The sequence below is a fragment of the Brachyistius frenatus genome, unplaced genomic scaffold (assembly GCF_029030835.1).
Source record: "Brachyistius frenatus isolate BFR_SWC_R1_liver_20210118 unplaced genomic scaffold, ASM2903083v1 Contig_232, whole genome shotgun sequence".
Classification (NCBI taxonomy): domain Eukaryota; kingdom Metazoa; phylum Chordata; class Actinopteri; family Embiotocidae; genus Brachyistius; species Brachyistius frenatus.
The window spans coordinates 162013-184393 of NW_027210831.1; the positions used below are offsets into that span (position 1 = coordinate 162013).

Here is a 22381-nt window from a genome sequence, read left to right on the forward strand (position 1 = left end):
TGTGCTTTGACATGAAAACGAACATGAAATCAGTAAGATCATTTGATGTTACATTGACTTGTTTTGGGTTGTAAATTAGGCATTATAACTAAGTTTGTCAGACTATGTTGTATTTTTCTCTTAATTGTCCATGTACCCATTTATTTACCACTTATCCAGAGTGGTGTTTCAGTGGTAGCATGAGGCTAAGCAGAAATGTTTTCCATCTCCTCCTGGGGGATGCCGAGGCATTCACAGGCCATATCACTGCTCTCTTAGCCTAGTGATACCTGACCTATGTCGTCTCGTGTGGATACAGTTCATAGGGAATCCTTCAGGGCGTAAACCTTGGGGTGATTTTGAAACAACTGGAGTAGCCTTCCACCAATTGGTATGCACCAAAACCGCTTGCAACTACCTTTAGAAAGAAATACTCAACTTTAACCTCATCGCTCCTAACCGGCGACACTGGTCACTGATTGGTCCACTCATCAAAGTGGATGAGCGAACATTAACGTGAACAGTGTTTCTAGACTTTAAACAAGTGAGGAAACCTGAAACCATGAGCAGAAGTCTGGCGGATCCAGGGCACAGGTCTACTGCCAGCTAAATGGGTCCAGAAAACCTCCGATCAAAGACCCCGACGAAAATCCTGATCAGATAACCAACTCGCCTCAACTAACTGCTTTCACAATGAAGCAGCTCTACTCTGAGCTCTCTCTGGTTGGTTGAGCTCCTTCCATATCTCCTAGGCTGAGCCCAGACACCTTATGGCGGAAACTCATTTCAATTACTTGTACCCGCAGTCTCAAAGAATCAGGCGGTCCTCATGACCATAGCTGAGGATTGAGACGTACATTTCCCCTCAATCTCAGTTCCCTCTTCACCTGGGGAAGAGATGTTTGCTTGTGTCACCTGCTTGTCTCCATGCGCTGGCTGTGCCTCATGTTGTCTATAGTTTTATATTGTTGGCTCTATTTTGACTCTTATCAGCAATCACTCAGCAGAATTGTTGCTGCTTGGATTCTTTGAAAGCTCCTTGAAAAAGCAGAACCTTCTAATGTCAAACTGTAAAAACATTTGCTGCAAACTATCAGCTGCTCGATGTGTCTCTGACCGAAGTGCAGTTTGAATTTATTTCTCTCGTCTTTCACAAGTAACATGCCACAATATTTGGCTTATTTGCTTTTAATGCCCACCATGCTTTTTTGCAGCATATTTGTACATAGTGGTGCAGAATGAAGACGCAATCTCGACCAGCTGGTTGTCTGTTGAAGCCCCATGTCGTAAACACACTGCACAGAGGAGATGAGGTGATAGGTTGCAGTTTAGATGTCTTTGTTGGATTTAATTCTTTGAAGTCTGTTTTATGTGTAAAGCTCCTACAGCACACTCTTATCAGGGAGGCCACACACAGCACGATTGTAACATTAAGATGGGAATTTCTGAGAGAACGCGATGTGCTGCGTTATCAGCAGCAGTTTTTTTTTTATTCTCTTCTGAAGCTCGCTTTCCAGTCTCTCTGCTGTGGCTCTTTCATGGTCGCAACAATAAAACAGCACACACACACACACACACACACGCACACACACACACGCACGCATGCACGCACACACGCACACACACGCACGCACACACGCACGCACGCACGCACGCACACACACACACACACACACACACACATGGGTTCAGAAATGATGGAGGGATGAAGGATGTTGGAAGGACATGTGGGCTGCTGCTATGGCAACAACCCTGCTCGGATGTTTTTCTGTGTTGTCCTGCTGAGAGTTGAGTGACCTGAGAAAGGTTGTGTGTGGTTTATAAATACCTGTGGACCAAGTGGTGGTGGGTAACAGTCTGGCAACTTCTTTGAAAATGTTAATCAGTTAATAATTACAAATGATCTGTCAGTGAAATTTACTAGCAGCAAATTAATGTTTCATTACTTGTAACTCAATCAGGTGCCTTTAAACAAATCTAAATCTTCCACACTCACACACCACATGAATCAGGTAGTTGAACCATTTAGAGGGATTTACTGGCCACCGTTTGCCAGTTTAGCCTCACTGACAAAAAACTAGGAGACTCCTAAGTGTTGGGAAAACCGGGGCTAACGATAGTAAACCAGATAAGAAAACACAATATGTGAATCAGGTAATTGGGAATTACTTTTGTCTTTGTTTAAGTGGAAGCTAACAGGCTCCTAATGAACAGCAATCTCTCACTCAAACAGATTATATAAAGTAGAGAAGTTTTACATAACCTCTTGAGGTGGTCTGAAAATTGTACTTAAATCAGACTTTTTCGATGAAGCTCCATTAATTACTCAATATGATCACTGCTCATAGTTAAAGAGAATGGCACTTATCTCTTAGCAGCAGTGCATAAAATAGTCGGTTCTCGTAGTCAGCATGTTGAATGTTGGAAAAATGTGCAGTTATAATGCAAAGAATCTATATAAAAATATATGTAGTCTGCGGGTCTAAAAAGTGGAGGTGCCTTAAAGCACAGTGCCAATGTGGACCACTAGTGGCTGGTTCCAAAAAAACACTGGCACCAGTAGACTGCCATTTTTACAGCATCACTTTTCCTCATGAAACACAAAGTGAACACATACTGGGGAGGTATGTTTTGGGGGTGTGTCTCGTTTGATGGACATGCTTAGGTTGCAGTCAGGTTGCCGGTGTAGGTGGGCAGACATAGTGTCCTCAAGTTCTCAGTCAGATCAACCCCTCACTACTCCATCAGCTTATCCAAACACGGTCACTTCTGGCTCCAAAAAAGAAGATGGCAATGGCCAAAATGCCAGACTGGAGGCTTCAAAACTACAGTTCACAAACTAATGGGCGGGTTGCCATTTGGTATTACAATCTGAGGAACTGTGAAAAATAAAACCGTTTTAGCACTGCATTAGAACAGCTCTTTAAAAAAAAAAAAAAACACACTACAAAGGTTGTGTGGTGATTACAGTCAGCAGTGATCCAAAGAGGGACAAACCATGAACCAACGTTTTGGGGGATTTGCTGGAACAACACTGATCTGTGGTGGCTTTACTGTGCTTACAGGAGGTCTTGGTGTCTGATCCCACAGGACACGTCCATCAAGAGTCCATTCCTCAGCAGCTCAGAGCTGTTTTGCACGTACAGGATCAATGACATATCAGGCAGGCACTCATTATTAGTTTTACACTTAGCCTTTTTGATATCAGACAGCTAGCAATCCATTTGAAACCTGGCTTACCCATTGCTGCAGTGAAATGTCATTCCAGAACGACACTGCGTTAGCCTGTTGAGTCCATCTAAGCACATATTCCTGCTGGACTCTTTTGTATTCTGAATTTGTACTAGTTACCTTGCAAGTGTTGCAACAAAAGACAAAATAATAAGCCCCTCATAACTTTCCAAAGTTATAAAATAATAATAAGCATTCAGATTCATATTCACTAGTGCAGCCTCTTTCACTGTTTTATCACGGGACTGTTCCCAGTTAGTAAACAGGGTCACATCAATAAAGTGTTCTCACAATTTCTGCAAAACCAGCGTGTGTAGTTGGATTTGTTTCACACCTCTTTATACCGCTTCAGAGATGTTCTTTATTTTGGGCTCTTTATGGAAAGTGATGTCAATTTTCCTCCAATCTGTTTCTATTGATTCTCTCAAAATGTTCTTACACACTGCAACACCTCTGTAGAGGGTCGGAATAAAATATGAAGCTTGATAATTATTTTGGTCTTAAATGAAACTTACTCTTCTTCTGTTGGAAGAAGAAGGAAGGCTGGGAGAGCTGAGGGGGTTTGAAGGAGGAGGAGATATGTGTATTCAGCAGTTTTAAAGCTGAGATTTATAGGTGGTACACTCTTGTATAAAGAGTTGAACAAGCTCAGTCCGAGGAAGCAATGCATAAATCAGCCGCGAGATTTGTTTGTACTTTAGCACATACTGCTGTGCCACTTCAGGCTTTTGGGCCAAGCTCTTTGAGACCCAAATCAAGCATCAGGCTGAACAAGAGATCTCTGCAGTTTCCAGCCGTATCTAGCTGAATCAGGGGATTCTTGGGACAAGGACAGCAAACCTGAGGACCCTGAAGGGGGGAAAAGCTGTTAGTGAGCCTGGCACTGGCTGCCCGGATTCTCCAAACCTCCATACAGTCCACAGGAGGGATGGGAAGAGTCTGCAACGATGGCAGCCACACAGCCAATGGAGTGTTTGTTTCAGAGATATTTTTGTATTATGAAGAGATAGAGATGCATGGTTGCCCATACTGCTCACACTAATGCACATGTTGGACTCACAGAATGTATTTCAGGTGTCTCTAACCAAATCTCATGAACTACCAGTAGTTTACCACCCTTTTCTGAGTGGCTCGGGAAAGGTTCGAACAATATGCAGTGATTCCCACACATAGATTTACTTTGGCGGGCCGCCCAGGTATATTGACAGTATATTTGGCAATCCATTTTATCATTTTTAAATTCTTTATTTATCTATATATATATATTTAACCTGTCCGAGATTACCCCTCGCTCCCTTCAGCTGTGTCTGCTCAGCACTGTGTCAGTGCAGCAGAGGTGGAGCTCCCCCCTGAGAGAGACACACAGAGATCAGAGGACAGAAACTGCAACTTGCAACATGCCTGCAAAACGCAGGAGAGACTCTCGCAATGAGTTGGAAAGAAATGTATGCTCATAAAACACAGTATTTTTGGCTGGACTGCGGCAGCGAGGCCAGACCTATAAAGTGTGTGTCTATCACTGAGTGAGTGAGATCAAAGTTACACCGCAGTTCACCGTTTATACAAAATGTGTGTGAAGAGTATCAATTTGTTGTTGTTCACATAGAATAAACTTATTCAGCTGGTTTGGAATGGAGCTCAGCTATGTGAACAAATGTTACTAAGCAGGAGTAGCTCTTGGACATGTACATTTTGTCAAAGCAGCTCTCAGAGGAAAAAAGGTTAGAGGCCATATATATAAATGGACATAGTATCTGTTTCTGAAAAGTGAAGCCAATGCGAAAGTGCATTTAATTGCAATACCACTGAGGGCCAATAGGGGCTGGCACCAAAAAAAACTATGGCTCCGATTGACTCTCATTTAAAAAGCGTATACCTGATCAGTGCTCTGGGGCTCCCTCTTGTAATAATTACATTATTATTTACATGTTAGGAGAGGTCTGTTTGGGGATGTGTCTGGTTTGATTGACATGCCTGTGGTGCAATAGGTTTTCCAGTATATGTGGGCAGCCATAGTGTCCTCGGGTTCTCAGTCAGGTCCACCCCTCTAAACTCCCCATCTTGTCCGGTCACTTCCGGCTCCAAAAGAAAAAAATGGCGACTGCTGAAATGCCTGATTGGAGGCTTCCAATAAGCAGCTCAAAAACCAGTAGGTGATGTCACAATGGACACTATGGTTGGACTCCACAAACCATCCACAAATCAATCAGCTAGCCTTTACACGTCTACTTTTCAATTATCCGTACATATGCTTCACATCCAGTGACGTGTTGAGTCTCTAATATGCTCTGAGGATTTTAAAATTGCGGTGGACTTTTGCCCAGAAACTGTTGAGTGAAAGCAGCTGGTGAAAGGTTTGAGATGATTTTGGCTGCTGTACTGAGAAGAAGGTTGCCAGGCTCTGCTGATGGATTACTGGGAGTGAGAAGGTGTAGCAGCAGTCAGTTAGTCGTTATTCAGGCTTTAGGCTGCAGATTCTGGGAGAAGTATCAGTAGTTACAACATTATGAGCAGAGAGAAGGTTTAAGATCCTGGATAGTTTTGATACTGTTTAAGCTATTTTTTAAGATTTTATATCCACATTATCAGCATCACTGACGTGACTTCAACAGATGTTTTTTCATGAAGAATTAAACTCTCTCCGAGTGTATTAAATGTGACACAGTCGCAATATAGTTTGATTTAGCCATCAAAATGACTTGGTTCAGGTTAGATCAAGATTATGTTTGGGTTACAATGAACAATTTTATGTAGTTAACATTATGTGTGTCCCATAAGTTATTTAACATACATTAACATTAACATTAACATTAAATAGGTTATGTCATATAAGTACCCTACTCACGTTGCTTAAAAATATCCACGTTGGCTCTCTCAAGAAAAACAGGTCTCCTGGTCGAACATCCTCAGTTTGTTGTATTCCACGCGACTTCCTTACTCTTTTTATTTTGTCACATGGACTCCTCCTTTGACCCAGTTCATACATGTGTGTACTTTTCACGTCTAGGAAGGCACAATGTGACCTTGACATCGTATCCTCTAATGTACTGATGAGTGTATTGCACACTTTGGTGGTAAAAAAAAAAAAGAAAGTGCAAAGAAGAGGGAATCTGTTGAGAGTAAAGACAACCAAAAAGCACTTATTGTAAGTCGCTTTTATCCAAAGCAACTTACAATAAGTGCATTTCAACCTCAATCTCAATTGACTTGTTTGTCTATTTGTGTGTGTGTGTGTGTGTGTGTGTGTGTGTGTGTGTGTGTGTGTGTGTGTGTGTGTGTGTGTGTGTGTGTGTGTGTGTGTGTGTGTGTGTGTGTGTGTGTGTGTGTGTGTGTGTGTGTGTGTGTGTGTGTGTGTGTGTGTGTGTTGCAACCTTCTGGAAAACAAACAGTCCTCTGCTGCAGATGAACTTTGTTCTCAGTTTCACTGCGACTCATCAACTGCTTTCTCTCTGTGCATTTTCTCCCTGCAGCTGCTGAGCAGTAATGGGGAGGGTGTGGAGGGGACCAACGGAGAGGTGCATGAAAAGGTAAAAACTGACCAGAGCTGAAGCAATGAGTTAGTCTAAAAATTGTTTTATTTACAGCTATTCTGGGAATCAATCAATTGATGTCGGTTTTGCTCAGAAGTGTGGATTTAATGCACGTGTTTGGAATCTAATTTAATCCTATTTAATACCTGAACAAAAAAACATAACTTTTAAATTGTGCATGAATGTACATATTGGATGCAAAATTACTTATATTTACGTGTGCTTGATATCTTTAATTTAAACACTAGATATTTTAAAAAATTATAGAGCAATATGCAAACTAATATTCAGATTTATGACATTAAATCCTGTGGGCCGGTGGCATCATTTCAAAATAAAGACACAAAAAACAAGTAAAACCTTTTAAGGCATTTTACTGCCTCAAAAAAAAAAAAAAGGAAATGAAAAATATTTTCAAGACTTTTCAACTTGAAGAACTAAACATCTTAGATTTTGGAATTGTTGGTCAAATAAAACAAGCTATTAAAAAAACATCACTCTGTAATGTGAAAAGTATCAACTCTTTTTTGTTTTATCTTTTAATGCTGTTACAAAACATTTAATGAAGACAAGAACACCATGAAGGGCTCCAGCCAAGAATAACATCAAAGCATGTAATAGACCCACCAGTCCACTAGAGGACAGCGCATCAGTGTGACAGTTGGCCCGCCCCAACCGGTCGAGGCAGGCCCACCTCTGAGCCTGGTTCTGTTAACAGAGGCTCCACCCACCTCTGATCCTGGTTCTGTTAACATATGCTCCGCCCACCTCTGATCCTGGTTCTGTTAACAGATGCTCCGCCCACCTCTGAGCCTGGTTCTGTTAACAGAGGCTCCGCCCACCTCTGAGTCTGGTTCTGCTAACAGAGGCTCTGCCCACCTCTGAGCCTGGTTCTGTTAACAGATACGCCGCCCACCCCCGAGCCTGGTTCTGTTGGAGGTTTCTTCCTGTTAAGAGAGTTTTTCTTCCCTCTGTTGGAGGTTTTTCTCCCTTAAAGAGGAGTTTTTCCCTCTTAGCTTATGTGGGAATTGTTGGTTTCTCTGTATAATATTGTAAAGTCTTGCTGTAAGGACTTTAACGTGTTAAGTGCCATGAAATAATCTATGTTGTGATTTGGTGCTATATAAATAAAGTTGAATTGAATTGGTTTGAAAAGTAAATAGGAGGCAGGTTGGGGGTTATTCTACCTCCACCACAATATGGCCCAATCCCAATGTCCCCCTCACAGACTCAGGGTCTTAGAGGCGCATTCCCGGTAAGTCTGTGAGGGTTTAAAGCTGTCCCACTGTCAAATCTTCTAGTCCGTCAGGGTTCTCTGATGGACATTTTGACCCCTTCAAGCACCCTTTCCGTAAGTCAGCATTTCTGCAGTTTGACTTCGGGAATTACCCACAGTTCATAGCAAAATTGGTGATGCATTAAACGTGGTTGTCTTGCCGCCCACAAAATGCAAACAAACCAAGCATTGATGATATTATCTGGAAGTGACAGAACCTGCTGCTGCTGTGGTTATTAATGCATGTTTGTAAAGTTGTTTGTATTCTTAGTCAAACGTCTGCATTGGATTTACTCATGTTAATGCCTTTCCTGAGTTTTGGTAATTTGTTAAGACATATAAACATTAAAACACACACACACACACACACACACACACACACACACACACACACACACACACACACACCCGTGTATATGTATAATATAGGCCATATTCATTCATTAATTTATTTATTCAGAGGTTTGGTGTTTTTTCTTCTCCAATGGTGATGCGAGCAGCGTGTGATGTCACGATGGCGTGTCCCATTTGATATTTTTTACCATTTCAACCCCCCATGAACTCAAAGCATTTCAGCTGTGCCATCAGCTAAGCCAGTGATGGTTTCGGGTTTAGGGTGGACATTGGGAGTGGGCCTATCACTCACAGCTTCAGCTTTATTCACTGTAATTATAGTCTGGATACGCTGTTTGTAATAGAGTTTGTTCAGCCACTCCTAAAGGGCGAGCCAATCAGTAGACCAATCAGATTTGACGACTGGTGAAAGTAACGAGCGCAGCGTTTATATTTACATATGAATATATGAAAATGTTTCAACTCTCGATGACCAGAAAAGAAAACGCAGACCATTCGGCGCTCAGCGCAGATAAAAGCTCACCACCCCGTGAAGCTGCTGGCATTCATTAAAAAACATTTTAAAAACATGGTGTGCTCAGGGAAAAACGCTTTGGTGGAAAAAATTTCCCCTCGGGGATTAATAAAGTATATACCTACCTACCTACCTACCTTGTTAGGGAGTTGCAGCAGTCGCACAGTTTCGGCCTGTTTGGCCACATGCTGAACTTAACCCGATGCCTACGCAGTAGGATAGAACGACTGGCAACGATTCCCTGTGGAGCTAAGCCAGGTCGGTGTTGTTGGATGAATAAAACAGTAGACTTTCATCGAGGAGGCCAGGGTTTGAGTCCACAAGTTATTAGGTTTTGTTTGAAGAAATTATTTCTGAACTGTAACCACGTTTTTTTTTTTTTTTTCCGAGAGTAGCTTTGTTTTCCTTAACCGCGTAGTTTTTATCACGTATAGGCAAGTCAAAGCTGTGACACTGACATGCTGTCCTCTAGTGGACTGGCAGGTGTATTACATGCTTTGGTGCAATAATGGGTTGATTATTCCTAAATCTCGTTTTTTCATTTGCAAATCATGAGATACAAATTGTATCTCCACAATAAGTATTTCAAAATGTATTTCCTCTTCCATATTTGCAGCACATAAGGATAATTTCCAGAAAACTTTGAGAGAAAAAAAACCCTCAGTTCAAATCACGTCCAACACTGTCACTGAGTTGATGGGAGTGAAACATTAGTGGTGGAAGGAGAGTGCAGAGAGTTCAGGCATGTTATTTTAAACCTCCTCTGCTGTCTGTCACAGCACTATATATATATATATATATATACATATATATATATAACACGTATGTGTCACGGGACGTGAACTTTTGCTCCGAAGATGCTGAAGTGGAAACTGATTGAAGTCAGAAGGACACAGATACATAAAACATTCTGCCCAGTCGGCTTGTATTCACTGTGGTGTTATCTTAAAACCCGGAGACTCTCCGGAGTGCAGCGCTATGATGCCCTTTATTTAATGATGAAGTCATGCTTGCACTTTTGTCCTTGTACTGCATGTACACGTAAGTGCTCACAGTATTGATGTGGTGTACAACATGTACTGTCTGTTTCTATAAATCAGTAGAAATCTCCATGAAGTAAATGTTCGGTATCCTACATAAATAACAGAAACATTATCAGCTTCAGTTAATTTAAGTATCAGTAGTTGCCCTTGTTTTCTCACCCATGTGTATTATTATATGTTTGTTTTCACAGGGGATCAATGGATGTGTTCCTTCGCTGTACCACAGCAGAGAAAGGAGGAGTGAACTTATCACAAGAGGAGGAGTCGCATCAGAAAAAGAGGCACTGCTTCTGGGTAAATATGACTTTTACTAATAGGTCAAAGCTTTAGTGGGAGAAGATGAGCGAATAGATCCTTATTCTCATCAGGTATCCTAATCATTTATGGAAGGATGTTGTATTTCTGTAACTCGCAGCACTTTATTTAAAATCATCAACCAACAGTAATTTCTCATCGAGGGACGCCTACCAAAATCAAATCAGTCAGCAGATGGTCAATGACCATGGTCACGTGCTCAGGGTCATTGCACCCTGGTTATTACACAAAGCACACACCTCTCCCGTGTTTAGCGTGGATGAACAGACGAAGGTTGTTTTTTTTTATAAATCTGGACGAACTGGACTTGTGGAGACTCCCTCAGCTTTTGGAAGTTGTGGCACCTCTTTCCTTTTCTCCTGCGTTTGACCACAGCAGCTTTTCCAGGAGTTTGTCAGATCTTCTGGTTTCACAAGGTGTAAATTTGTCCTGGAAAACTACTTGGGTGTTAGTAGAAGCAGTATCGAGGTAGCTGAGAGAACTACATGAAATGATCTTGTTAGTCCTCACTTCTACTCGACATATTTAGACAATAGTCTTAATTAATGCTGTACTTGTGCTTATAAAATGACCCAAATAACAATTAGCACACAAAACCCAATCCAGGTACATCTTCATCTGCAGAGCTGTTCTCATCAAAACTCTCCAATGTCAAAGAAAATGTGTCTCTAAACCAAACCAGCTGCAGCGGCATCATGTTTCTGTGACAGTAAGCCAAACAGGAAAACTTTAAAGCACTGTGTCTGTGTTCAGGCATTGTAACACTGCCACCACAGAAGAACACATACACGTTAAGTGAAAACAATGCTTTTTCATTATTTTACATTTTGACACCAGAACATTGTTAAAGACGAACAGTTTGAGGGACACCAGGGATTTGACTGTTTATTTGGAAAAAATTGTTGAATGTTTTGAATGACAAAGAAATATTACTTGGTTGTTTATTTAGTGAGTAAAATGATCTAATATTACAATCCAACTGTTCATTAGTCCTGTTACTCGGCTTGAGAGGAATTTAACCCACTACTTTGAACAGAACAGCTCTAACTCTGGCATGTTGGTGCGTTTTCTGGCACAAAGTGCTCGCTTCAGGTCCATCTTTAACATTTCTATTGAATTAATACCAGGACTTTATATTTGTTCTTCTTTGATAGAATGGCTAGTGAGCTTGTGTCGTTGTTTTGCCACATGGCCCACTTTGTCTTGAGATTCAGTTCACTAACAGTTGTCCTGACATTTTCCTTTAGGGTTCACTGGTTTTATTCCAGATTCATTGTCCTTGGTCCAGATGTAGTAAAACAGGCCCAAGTCATGATACTACAAACACCATGTTTCATAGATGGGAAAAGGTTCTAATGTTGGACTGAAGTGTTTTTGTTTCTCTAAACATAACGCTCCTCGTTTAAGCCAAAAAGTTCACTGCAGCTGGGCAGCAATGTTGTTTTAGGAGAGCAGTGTCTTTTTCCTGGTAACCCTGCCTCATCCATACCTTTGTTGTCCAGTGTTGTCCTGATGGTGGACTCATGATCATTAACATTAGCCAATGTGAGAGAGGCCTTTAGTTGCTTAGATGTTACCCTAGATTCCTTTGTGACCCGCAGATTATTTCACTTCTTGCTCTTGAAGTAATCTGTTTTGGACAACCACTTCTGAGGAAGGTAACAAGGATCCTCAATTTCCTTCATTTGTACAAAATCTTTTTGACTGTTGTTTAGGGAAGTCTAAACTCTTGAGAAATGGTTTGGTAACCGTTTCCAACCCAATGAATTAACTGCAAATCCCTAAAGATGACTTATGTGTTGCCACTCCATAAAATATGTAACATTGGGTCATTTTTCTCAAAATGATAAATGACCAAGAACAATATTTTTGTCTTATTTGTTAAATTTGGTTCTCTGTATCTACTTTTAGGACTTATGTGAAAATCTGATGATGTTTGAGGTCATATTTATGCAGAACTTCTTCAGGCGTCTCTGTAGTCCTGAGGTACCTGACAAGTAAAACTTGGGGCAGTAAAAGCCTCCCTGATCATGAAGCTTGCCGCTTTGTGAAGTGAAGAAAACTGTCTGGACAATTAAAGGAGAACATTTTTACATTACATAAAATTTCATTTAGCTGATGCTTTTATCCAAAGCAACTTACAATAAGTGCATTTCAACCATGAGGGTACAAAACCCAGAACAACAGGAATCAAGAAAATACAATTTCTTCAAGAAAGCCAAACTACAAAGTTCTACCAGTAAGTTCCATTTTAAGTTCTACTAAAGTTCTACTGTTCAAGGTGAAGGAGGAAGAGGTGTGTTTTTAGTTTACGGAGGAAGATGTACAGAGTTTCCGCTGTCCTGATGTCATTGGGGAGCTCATTCTACCATTTAGGAGCCAGGACAGCAAACAGTCGTGATTTTGTAGAGTGTTTAGCTCAGTGAGGAGCAACAAGCTGATTGGTAGAAGCAGAGCGGAGGGAGCGGGCTGGGGTGTAAGGTTGGACCATGTCCTGGATGTAGACTGGACCTGATCTGTTCGCAGCACCGTACGCAAGTACCAATGTTTGGAAACGGATGCAGGCGGCTACTGGTAACCAGTGAAGGGAGCAGATGAGGAGGAGGGAGGAGAGGAGGAGGAGGAGGAGGAGGAGGAGGAGGAGTGGAGTAGTGTGAGTGAATTTAGGAGGTTAAAGACCAGTCGAGCTGCTGCATTCTGGATGAGCTGCAGAGGTCGGGTGGCGCTAACAGGTAGACCTGCCAGGAGGGAGTTACAGTAGTCCAGACATGAGATGACCAGAACCTGGACCAGAACCTGGACCACCTTCTGAGTCGACGTATTCTCCTGATGTTGTGCAACATGTATCTACAGGAACGTGTTGTTGCAGTGATGTTGGCAGTAAGAGAGAGTTGACTGTGGAGTGTCTCCGAGGTTCCTGGCAGTCAGGGTCGGGATAACAGAGTTGTTGAAGGTAGTAGTCAGGTCGAGGGTGGGAGAGTCTTTCCCTGGAAGGAAGAGCAGTTCGGTCTTGTGGAGGTTGATTTCCAGGTGGTGTGAGGACATCCACTGAGAGATGTCAGTCAGACAGGCAGAGATTCATGCTGCTACCTGTGTTTCAGATCGGGTGGGTGTCATCAGCATCGGGTGGGTGTCATCAGCATAGCTGTGGTAGGAAAAGACATGCGAGCGAACGACAGAGCCGAGAGAGTTGGTGTACAGAGAGAAGAGGAGAGGACCCGGGACGGAGCCTTGAGGGACACCAGTAGTGAGAGGACAAGGTTCAGACACAGATCCTCTCCAAGTTCCCCGGTAGGTGAGGTCGTTGAGGTAGGATGAGAACAGGGAGAGAGCAGAGCCTGAGACACCGAGGTCCTGAAGGAGGAAAGAAGGATCTGGTGGTTCACTGTGTCCAATGCAGCAGAAGGTCTAGAAGGATCAGGACAGAGGACAGAGAGGCTGCTCTAGCAGTGTGAAGCTGCTCAGAGACAGAAGGAGGACCGTCTCTGTTGAGTGGTCTGTTGAAACCAGACTGGTGGTTAAGAAGGTTATTATGGTGGAGATAGGAGGAGAGTTGATTTTGGTTTTGGAAAGAAAGGGAAGAAGAGAGATGGTCTGTAGTTGTTTACTTCAGACGGGTTGAGGGGGGGTTTCTTCAGGAGAGGGTTCACTCTCCTTCAGAGAGTTCAGGAAACAGACCGATGACAGAGAAGTGTTGATGAGATGGGTGAGAAAAGGAAGAAGGTCAGAAGCAATAGACTGGAGAATGTGAGATGGGATGGGGGGAGGGGGAGGTTACCAAGGTAACAACTTGATTGGGAGACAGGGGGTGAAAGAGGAAAGCGAAGGGGATGAAGATGATCGACATGTAGTTATAGAAGCTGTGTTTGAAAAAGAGGAGCGTATGTCATCAACTTTTTAGTAAAGTAGTTGACAAAGTGGCTTGGTAGAAGGGAGGAGGGAGGAGAGGGGGGGGTCAAGGAGGTTGGAAAAGATGGTTTGGTAGAAAGAGCTTTTGGCTGCAGAGATAGAGGCAGAGAAAGAGGAGAGGAGAGATTGATAGGTGAGCAGGTCGTCAGGGTGGTTAGATTTTCTCCATTTCCTTTCTGCTGCTCTCATAGTGTCTCTCTGGGAGCACCAAGTCAGACAACCACAGAGCTGGGGAGGACTGGAGGACATGGAGGAGGACAGAGACAATCAAGAGAGGAAGACAGAGGAGAACGGAGAGTGTCTGTGGCCGAGTTAGGATGCATGAGGGAGAAAGAGTCAGTTGAAGGGAGGACATTTAGAGAGCATCAGATCAGAAAATCCATCCGTGGTGGAAATTACACTCTTGTTTCCACATATCTAAACATCTTGTCAACTATTAGTCTCTAGCTTGAAAGACAGACAATCATTAGCAGACATTGGTGTTTAAGAACCTTTTAAGCTTCTCTCACCTGTCCATTACCTTATCCATGGAAAATGTTGCTGCATACTTCAAAACGTTTGCCCACCCATCAGTTTCTCGATGACTGCTCTCCCTGGCGGCGCTGTGCTCTGCTGGTTCCACCTCAGGATGGATGTGAATCTGATTTGACTGCTTTGTGAGGTGATGTGTGATTGTGTGAGCACTTTGAGCATTTTGTTTCCGTCCTCGGCTGCTTCCGAGGAACCTCTTCCAGTACACAGCTCCAGGTGGATTATAAACATACTCAGATTATAAAATCTTCGACTGGAACATGCTGGCAGTTATTGCCGTCTAATTTAATTTCCAGAGAGACTGTGCAGAGCCGTTCATTCTACATAAACATAGAGGAACATCTCTGGATTGATTGCTTTGTGAGTTCAGCGGAGCTCTGAGTGTTTGGAGCATTAAAGATGACTGAACACACATAAATGAGTGGAAAAGAGCACTCGACACTTGACTCATCTCAGCTTTATACCACCGCTGTCATGTTCGCACAGACACAAAAACACTGCTGTCTGCCGTCTGGGGGTTCGGAGAGCTCTCAACCAGAACCAGTGAAACAGACTGAAACCTTCTGCCACACTGAAACACACACTGACTGAACGTGGCTGCCTCGGTGTCTTCCTTTTCTTTATCTGTCCTCTTCCGAGCTCACAGACATGCATTTCACTCAGTGCCGGCCTCACACAGCAGCTGGACTGAATTTATTTCAGCTGCTTCTGCTTCTTTGTTTTTTTCCCCCTCATGTTACACAGGCCCTGCAAGTGGTATTGATAAAAACAAAGTGATTTGTAGTGTTTTGCCCACAGCAGAGGAGAGCAGGAGAAACAGCAGCACATTTATCTCTCTTAGTGGCGCAAAGAAAATCCAAATATGAAGGAGAGAGGCGGCCCGGCCCTCTGTCTTCCTCCCCGGCTGCCGGCAAGCTGCTGCTGCTGCTGATGTTGCTGGGAGATTTTCATCGAACAGAAGCGTTTTCAGAGGCCATGTGGGTTGTTTTTTTCTCATGCAATCAAACATGACATGAATTCACACATTTCAATTTTCATATAAAAGACACTGAATTTAAATGACAAAAAGACTTGAAATATTACACTTGGTGTATCTATAAATCCATTCTATCCCCTGCATCCACTCCCTACCCACTCTGACTCTATTTGAGTGTTCACATGGAGCCTCCATGATGAAGGTCCGACCACACTGTCATTCCAAACAACTAGCATGAAGTGGGAGCTGGTTACAACACATACAAAAGTTGTTTCTGGTTATTTCAGCATAAGTGATGAATAAAGTGAAATAGCTTCTGTAAGAATGTAAAAACAACACTGCACTGGTACTTGTCCTTGAATCTAGTGGTCTATTTTGTGCAATCCGTGCAAATAACCATAAATACATGTGTTTTTCTCAGGGTATTTCTTCGCTGAAACCATCATACTTACAGACTCTGTAGCATCCAGGCCATTTTAAGTTTGTCTAACACAGCAAACAAAGAGAAAATGCTTTAGCAGATACATTTCTCAAAATAAAATGGTGCATGTAAACCTACACAAGGTAAAATATATAAAATGCATATCGTATAATGTAATCCAATTATGCAGTTATATTTTGGAAATGTGAACTGAAAAACAATAACTTTTGCTGGTTTCTTGTTCTGTGTTCTGATGGTAAAACAAAGATCGCTATCACTATCACGTGCACATCTGAACAGCAAACCACCAAAAACAAGCAGGCAGGACCTGCACGATGACAGAAATCCAAAACTAGTTTGTAAGATCCAGTTAAAAACAAGGCAGAACCTAGAACCTAAACTTTGCTGCTTCTTTAAAGTTCAGATTTTAAGTTATTGTTCAAGTCATGCACATTGAGTTTTTTTCTTCCTTTTTTTTTACTGAATTGCCGTGTTTTTTTTTTAGTTTCCTTGGTGCAAGTTGGAGATTTAACTTTCGTTTTAAGAGTGCACACTCCCCACCCCCCTCCCCCACCCTACAGTTCTCCTCTGGTGGCACTCTCCCATGTGAGCAGGTCTGGTGGAAGGAATTGAATTAGGCCCGTCTGTAATTGCCAGCGTTTCGCCACATAAATCAAGGAAATAAATATTGGCTGTGCCGGATCCTCCAGGGGCACGCCACTCTATTGCCTCACACCCCACCCCACCCCACCCTTCCTCCCCCTTCTCCTTCTGCATGACTGCCGAGCTTTGCAGGACCTCTCAGAAGTAATCAACTTGAGAGTGCTTTCTGCTCTGGCCAGCATTTTTTGTACGGGGCCGCTGTGCCATTTGTTTATTGTGCAGCGCTTCATGAGGATGCAGATTGGCTGCTCAACTGCAGTCTTTACTTCTACGTCTAATATCCACTCAAGTGGATCTCACCTCTGTCAGCTCTCTCTCTCTCTGCTGACTGTATTAGCTTGCCAAGCCTGTGTTCTTATAGCACTGAATATTGATGTTGAATGCTAAATCTACACAATTAAAAGCATCTTCATTGTGATTCACATTAGTATCTTAAACAGAACATATGACACAATGCAAAAGACTAGTTTTTCCCCTGCAGATCTGTGAATCATAATAAAAACTGAACCCTTATTAATCTCTATACCATAGTTATTTCCATAGTTTCTGTGTATTTTTACTGTACTCTACTGTATTATTTTGTTATCTGTATATAGTATAGTATACAAGATGCTCTAATTCAACAATACTCCAACTAAAACGGTCTAAACTTAACCAACATTGTGTTGCAGACAACATATAAGATCCTTGTACTACTTACAGACATACTGGTACGTGCTTAGATTAAATAACATGACCTTTGCAGTTGTAAAGTATTATAGTACTTTAATGATTATATTCATTGTAGTGTTTCGCTGACTTTAAAGATTCATATTTTTCCCCTTTACAAAACCTTGACTTTGTTACTGAACATCTCTTACAGTGATTGGTTGGAACTCTCCTTTCTCCGATCCTGTTTGCACTGAACTACGAGTCTGTCTGACAACCTGTTTTCTTCTCTGCAGGCATTATATCAACCTTCCTCCATGTCCATCCATTCGGAGCCAACCTTGAGTATCTGTGGTCATACATACAGAGACTTGACTCAAAGGTAAAGCTCTCTTAGGGCCAACAATGCCTTGCGAAGGGATTTGCCTGTTTCCTACAGGGTGAAAATGACATTATGCTGCCTTCATCCAGCCTGAGAGCTGCTCTGTGGGCACAGCAGTGCTAACATGCACAGAATAACATGCTGACGTTCAGCAAGTGTAATGTCTACCGTGTGAACCATGCTTACCTCTTAGGTTTAGCATGTCAGCATGCTAACATTTACTAATTAGCAGTAAACCCCAAAGAACAGCTGAGGCTGATGGGAGTTTTTCTGGTACAACTGTGTGTTTTCTTACTCAAGGTCACGGAACAACACAGTGATAATGACAACGACAATAACAAAAGCAAAAATAGGTTACCACCCATTTTACACTCTCTCGTGATAAAATGATGTCCCATTGTGGCAAATATCATCATCAAAGCCTATTAGAAATGCAAAACCTTTTAGGTTTTCTCCATTATCAAAGTAACCTAATGATAGTTATCTGTACAGCAATGTACCAAAAACACAAACCACTAACTGCTAATTCTGCTAACTTTTAATGGCACCATGACAAAATGTAAACAAATATAGGCTCAATAGTAAATAGCCTACCCTCTGATGAGCTTTTCCTTCTGGAATACATTTTTTGTTGTTGTAATTCTTTGGTTTCTACATGTTTCCATCTATCAGATTAGCAAACAACTTCCTTCTTTACTTCATCCATTTTCTGACTAAAGCGGATTAAAAAAGTTAATAAATAAGTCGACAGAAAAGAAGCCGTAAAATACCTAAAGATCCAAGGATGTCAGCAGGATCCAGATCCAATGAAGCTTAATTCAGAAAAAAGGAAAAAAAGGAATTCTTCTGCCGTATGAGGCCCACTAAAGTAACAAAATGTGTTATTACATTTTTATTTGTGATTTTTCATCACTGCTGTCCTCGCTCAGGTGTCTGCAGGGGAGCTGGAGCGTCTCATGGTCCGTCTGCCAAGTATGTTCAGGCAGGAGCTGAGCGGCGTCGGCGCAACTCTGGAGAAACGTTGGAAGTTCTGTGGTTTTGACAGCCTCAGTTCAGCGTGACACAGGCACAGCGCACACACACACTGGGAAGACACACTGACGTGAACAGGAGCACAATAACGCCTCAGACCTTCAGGTCTAAGCGTGTGTGTGTTCGCGCGTGTTCCTCACATACAGCAGCGCATCGGACCATGATGTTCACTCGAGCAGACACTGGAGTCTGTGGAAGAAAAGGATGTTCAGGCCTTGGAAAAAAAATCCCAAAACACAGGTCACTTCAGGATGTCAGGTCCAGGTCCAAAACTTTTCATCACTGCAGATACTTTTCACAATGAACTGCAACAGGACCCGACACCTTACAGACTTAATGCTGATAAACAGTCCGGACAACACTGCAACTGTCTCTGCTTGGAACTGAATCCTGGTCCTTGGTAGTCTTGTTGTTGGTACAGCCTGGAGCCTCAAACACCAGGCAGCAGCTCAGTCAACAGAAAGAAAAAACAGTTATACCAAAGTTGATCCTTAAGAGATTTAATGCCAAACCTCATCTCATTAGCCGATCAAATGGGAGTCTTCATCTCCTCTCTTGTCCAGAAACTGTCTGGGCTTCGTGTAGCATGACCACAGAGATCCCTCCGTCCTCATGACACTCTGGGGTGGGTTTGGAAAGGGGTTTGCACACCAACTCTAAATCTGTCATCCAACAAGAACCTTTTTTCTGGTCATTATTGCCAACTCATGGTAATCCTCTCTTTCCAATGTGATTGTCAAACATTATGTCTGTTGTATCATTTCCTTCTACAGGTTTGTCTCATTGTGAGTGTTGGCACAAGTCTTATTTTATTGTTGACAGAGTTTAAAAGTGCACTGAAGTATCGGCTTCATATTTTTACTTGTGTCATTTATAAAGCTTTCAGGTTTTCAAAAAAACCAGGTGGACCTATTGGTTTGTAAACTGCTGTTTTGAAGCCTCCAGTCTGGCATTTCAGCCGTTGCCATCTTGTTTTTGTTTTGCAGCCATAAGTGACCATATTTGGACGAGCTGGGGAGGAGCGAGGGGTGAATCCAACTAAGAAATGGGAGGAGACTATGCCCGCCTATCTATTCAAGCAAGATGACTGCAGCACAGGCATGTCAGTCAAATAACATACACCCTGAAAACATTGAAGCCTGTGTCAGACAGAGAATGAACTTAGAGTTCAGGGCAGTATACGATAAATAAGGATATTTTTTAAACAGCAAATCATGGGAAGCTGCTTTAGCATATCCCAAAGTATTAAAAGAAACATGCTTTTTCTACAGATGAAATTCATGAATTACTCCTGAGTGTCTTAGCCCTCACTGCTCCTGAAATCAAATGTATGATGGCTAACAGATTTGGAGCTGGTGTGCAAAGACAATGCCCCAAAACATGAGACCATATTCATTTCTTACTGCCACTTTTTTTGTTGTTGTTTAAAAAGGGAAATCCCTCCAGGGTTTGGAATAATCTGAGCGACTAAGTGTGAAAACACTCCAGGCCTGTCTTCATCGTTGGCTCCCTGTCGAAATCACGACACCAGAGACTGGAGGGCTAGAGGTGGAAACGACAGTGTTTCGGAAATTCTGGATGGAGAAGACTGAAATAAAGAGAGACAAAAGTTGTATTTAGTTAAAGGATAACACGAACGAGGAGTACATTCGATCACTCTGCCTAATTTATTTCATTATACTGTACGAAGAAGCTGTTCACTGAAGGCAGCGGACTGAAAAGTCTTACTGCCATAAGTTACATATTGTAATTAAATATGATGACTATGGTCCTGACTGTCTCCTGCTTCTTTCATATACCTCTCAGAGTTATTAACACTTAAGTTTAGCAAACAATGCTTTTCCTTCTAGGGATGATGATGATGATGATGTCAAACCGAAGTCTGGAGATCAGGAGGAAGGTGAGCGATGTTGATACTGATACTGAAGAGGATGAGACGCCACACACTTGTCCTCATTTTTAGTGCTGCAGATGTAAAGGTTTTTTGTTACACTTTCAAAACATTCAAGGGACTATTTTTTTCCTAATTTGAATATGCCCTCCAGACATGTTTTAAGATTCATAAAAATATTCTCCTTGGCATTCAAATTTGTGTCCGATATATTTGTTTCCACAAAAAAATCTCAATAAACAAGTTATAAATTCTCCTCCCAGAGAATTCAAGTTTAGTTGCTAGACATTAGATTTCTACTTCTCCAATAAGTCCACTTATATATGCACTGAAGGTTTCAAGTTTCACGTTTTACAGCAGCACATGTCAATATCTCTTTAGCAGAAAAATGTCTCATACAATGACATATTTTCACCATCTACATCTACACTGGCCTACAAGTGTTGCACTACCAGGCTAGAATGTGGATCATGTTTATTCTATTTCCCATTAGTGTGGCTATTGTGGCTTTTAAGGGTCATTAGCTGACTGTGAAATGAGAAATGAGAAGTCGCTGCAGGGAGCTCATGCTTTTTGCACTGATATACACTGTTTTGTATTATTCCATGTATCCCTGATAAGGGAGTGCAAAGTTAGCACGACCCATGTAGAGCTACAATAGCCACAATAATGGGAAATGTCAGAAATAAAACTGAATATTCTTTTATGTTACAAGATTGTATTTATTAGGATTTACATGAGCCTTGTGTTTACATTTCTGTCTCAAGTCTTGCAGAAACAGCTCTTCAGTCAAAGGAAGCTGTCAATCAATTTTCAAGGAAGCAGTGTGGGTGGGACTGTGTAGAAAGCAACCAATTGTAGGAAGGCCAGTGCCTCCTTTGGTTTCCACCCCCAAATTGTAAAAACTCATCGATTTGCACGAGTAGACCTAAACAAGAGCAGAGTTAACCGATGTGTTCCTTGCAGCGCAGCCTCAAGCAGAAACTCTGGTGCGTGGTGGCAGCTTGCTGCTTACTTCTATACACACAGGTGCTCTGATGTTTTTTCTCTCTCCACTAACTGTACAACTCTCAGTTGTTGAATTTGTACACAAGGACTTCTATCGTACAATTGGCAGTAAATATTTGTGCATGTGAAATAATATAATTTCCTCGTAGGCCTAAATGTTTAATGAGCTCGCGACATAGGACATAAAACTGACCCCATACTCAAACATCCAAAAACCAAAAGACGGTTTTGAGTCGAAAAGGGGATTTTGAATAAAAACATTCAAACATTTAGAATTTCTTAAGTCTGGTGAATCCTGTGAAGGGCTGTTCATGACCACTGAGGAGCTACTGATGCAACACAGTCGCAACACACACTGCTGCTAAAGGATTAATGTGTGTATGTGCATGCCCAGGATATCTAAATAAAAATCTAGGGCAGAGCTTCACTGTGTCAAACGCAATCTTTGGTAAACCTCCAGACTGAATTGCATGAGCATTTCTCTCTCTACCTGCTTACAAATCTCTTTCAGCAAAAGAAATGTTAATTCCACAGAGATCACTGACTCACTGAAGCTCCTGAATTCACACTAGTTTTCATGGATAAACAGTCCTACTGCAGGCCTGCAGTCTCTTCCACTGCAGTCCCTCTCAAGACTGTAGTTTCTCATTATATGCTGAGACTAAATGTACATGAAAT

General features: G+C 42.0%; 1 protein-coding gene across 4 annotated transcripts in view; it reads left to right on the forward strand.

Moving 5' to 3' along the window:
• Window positions 1-20572, forward strand: part of enox1 (ecto-NOX disulfide-thiol exchanger 1) — a 139706-nt gene extending 119134 nt beyond the window's left edge. For 3 of the 4 annotated variants that reach the window (XM_069720107.1, XM_069720108.1, XM_069720104.1), the window contains 4 exons: window positions 6681-6737; window positions 10119-10221; window positions 17687-17772; window positions 18702-20572. In XM_069720107.1, the coding sequence (XP_069576208.1) occupies window positions 6681-6737; window positions 10119-10221; window positions 17687-17772; window positions 18702-18833 (378 nt within the window). In that variant the 3' untranslated portion in view covers window positions 18834-20572. Of the gene's footprint in view, window positions 1-298; window positions 913-6680; window positions 6738-10118; window positions 10222-17686; window positions 17773-18701 lie in introns of those variants that run through there. The other variant, XM_069720109.1, reaches the window with a different exon arrangement.
• Window positions 20573-22381: the final 1809 nt, after the last annotated feature.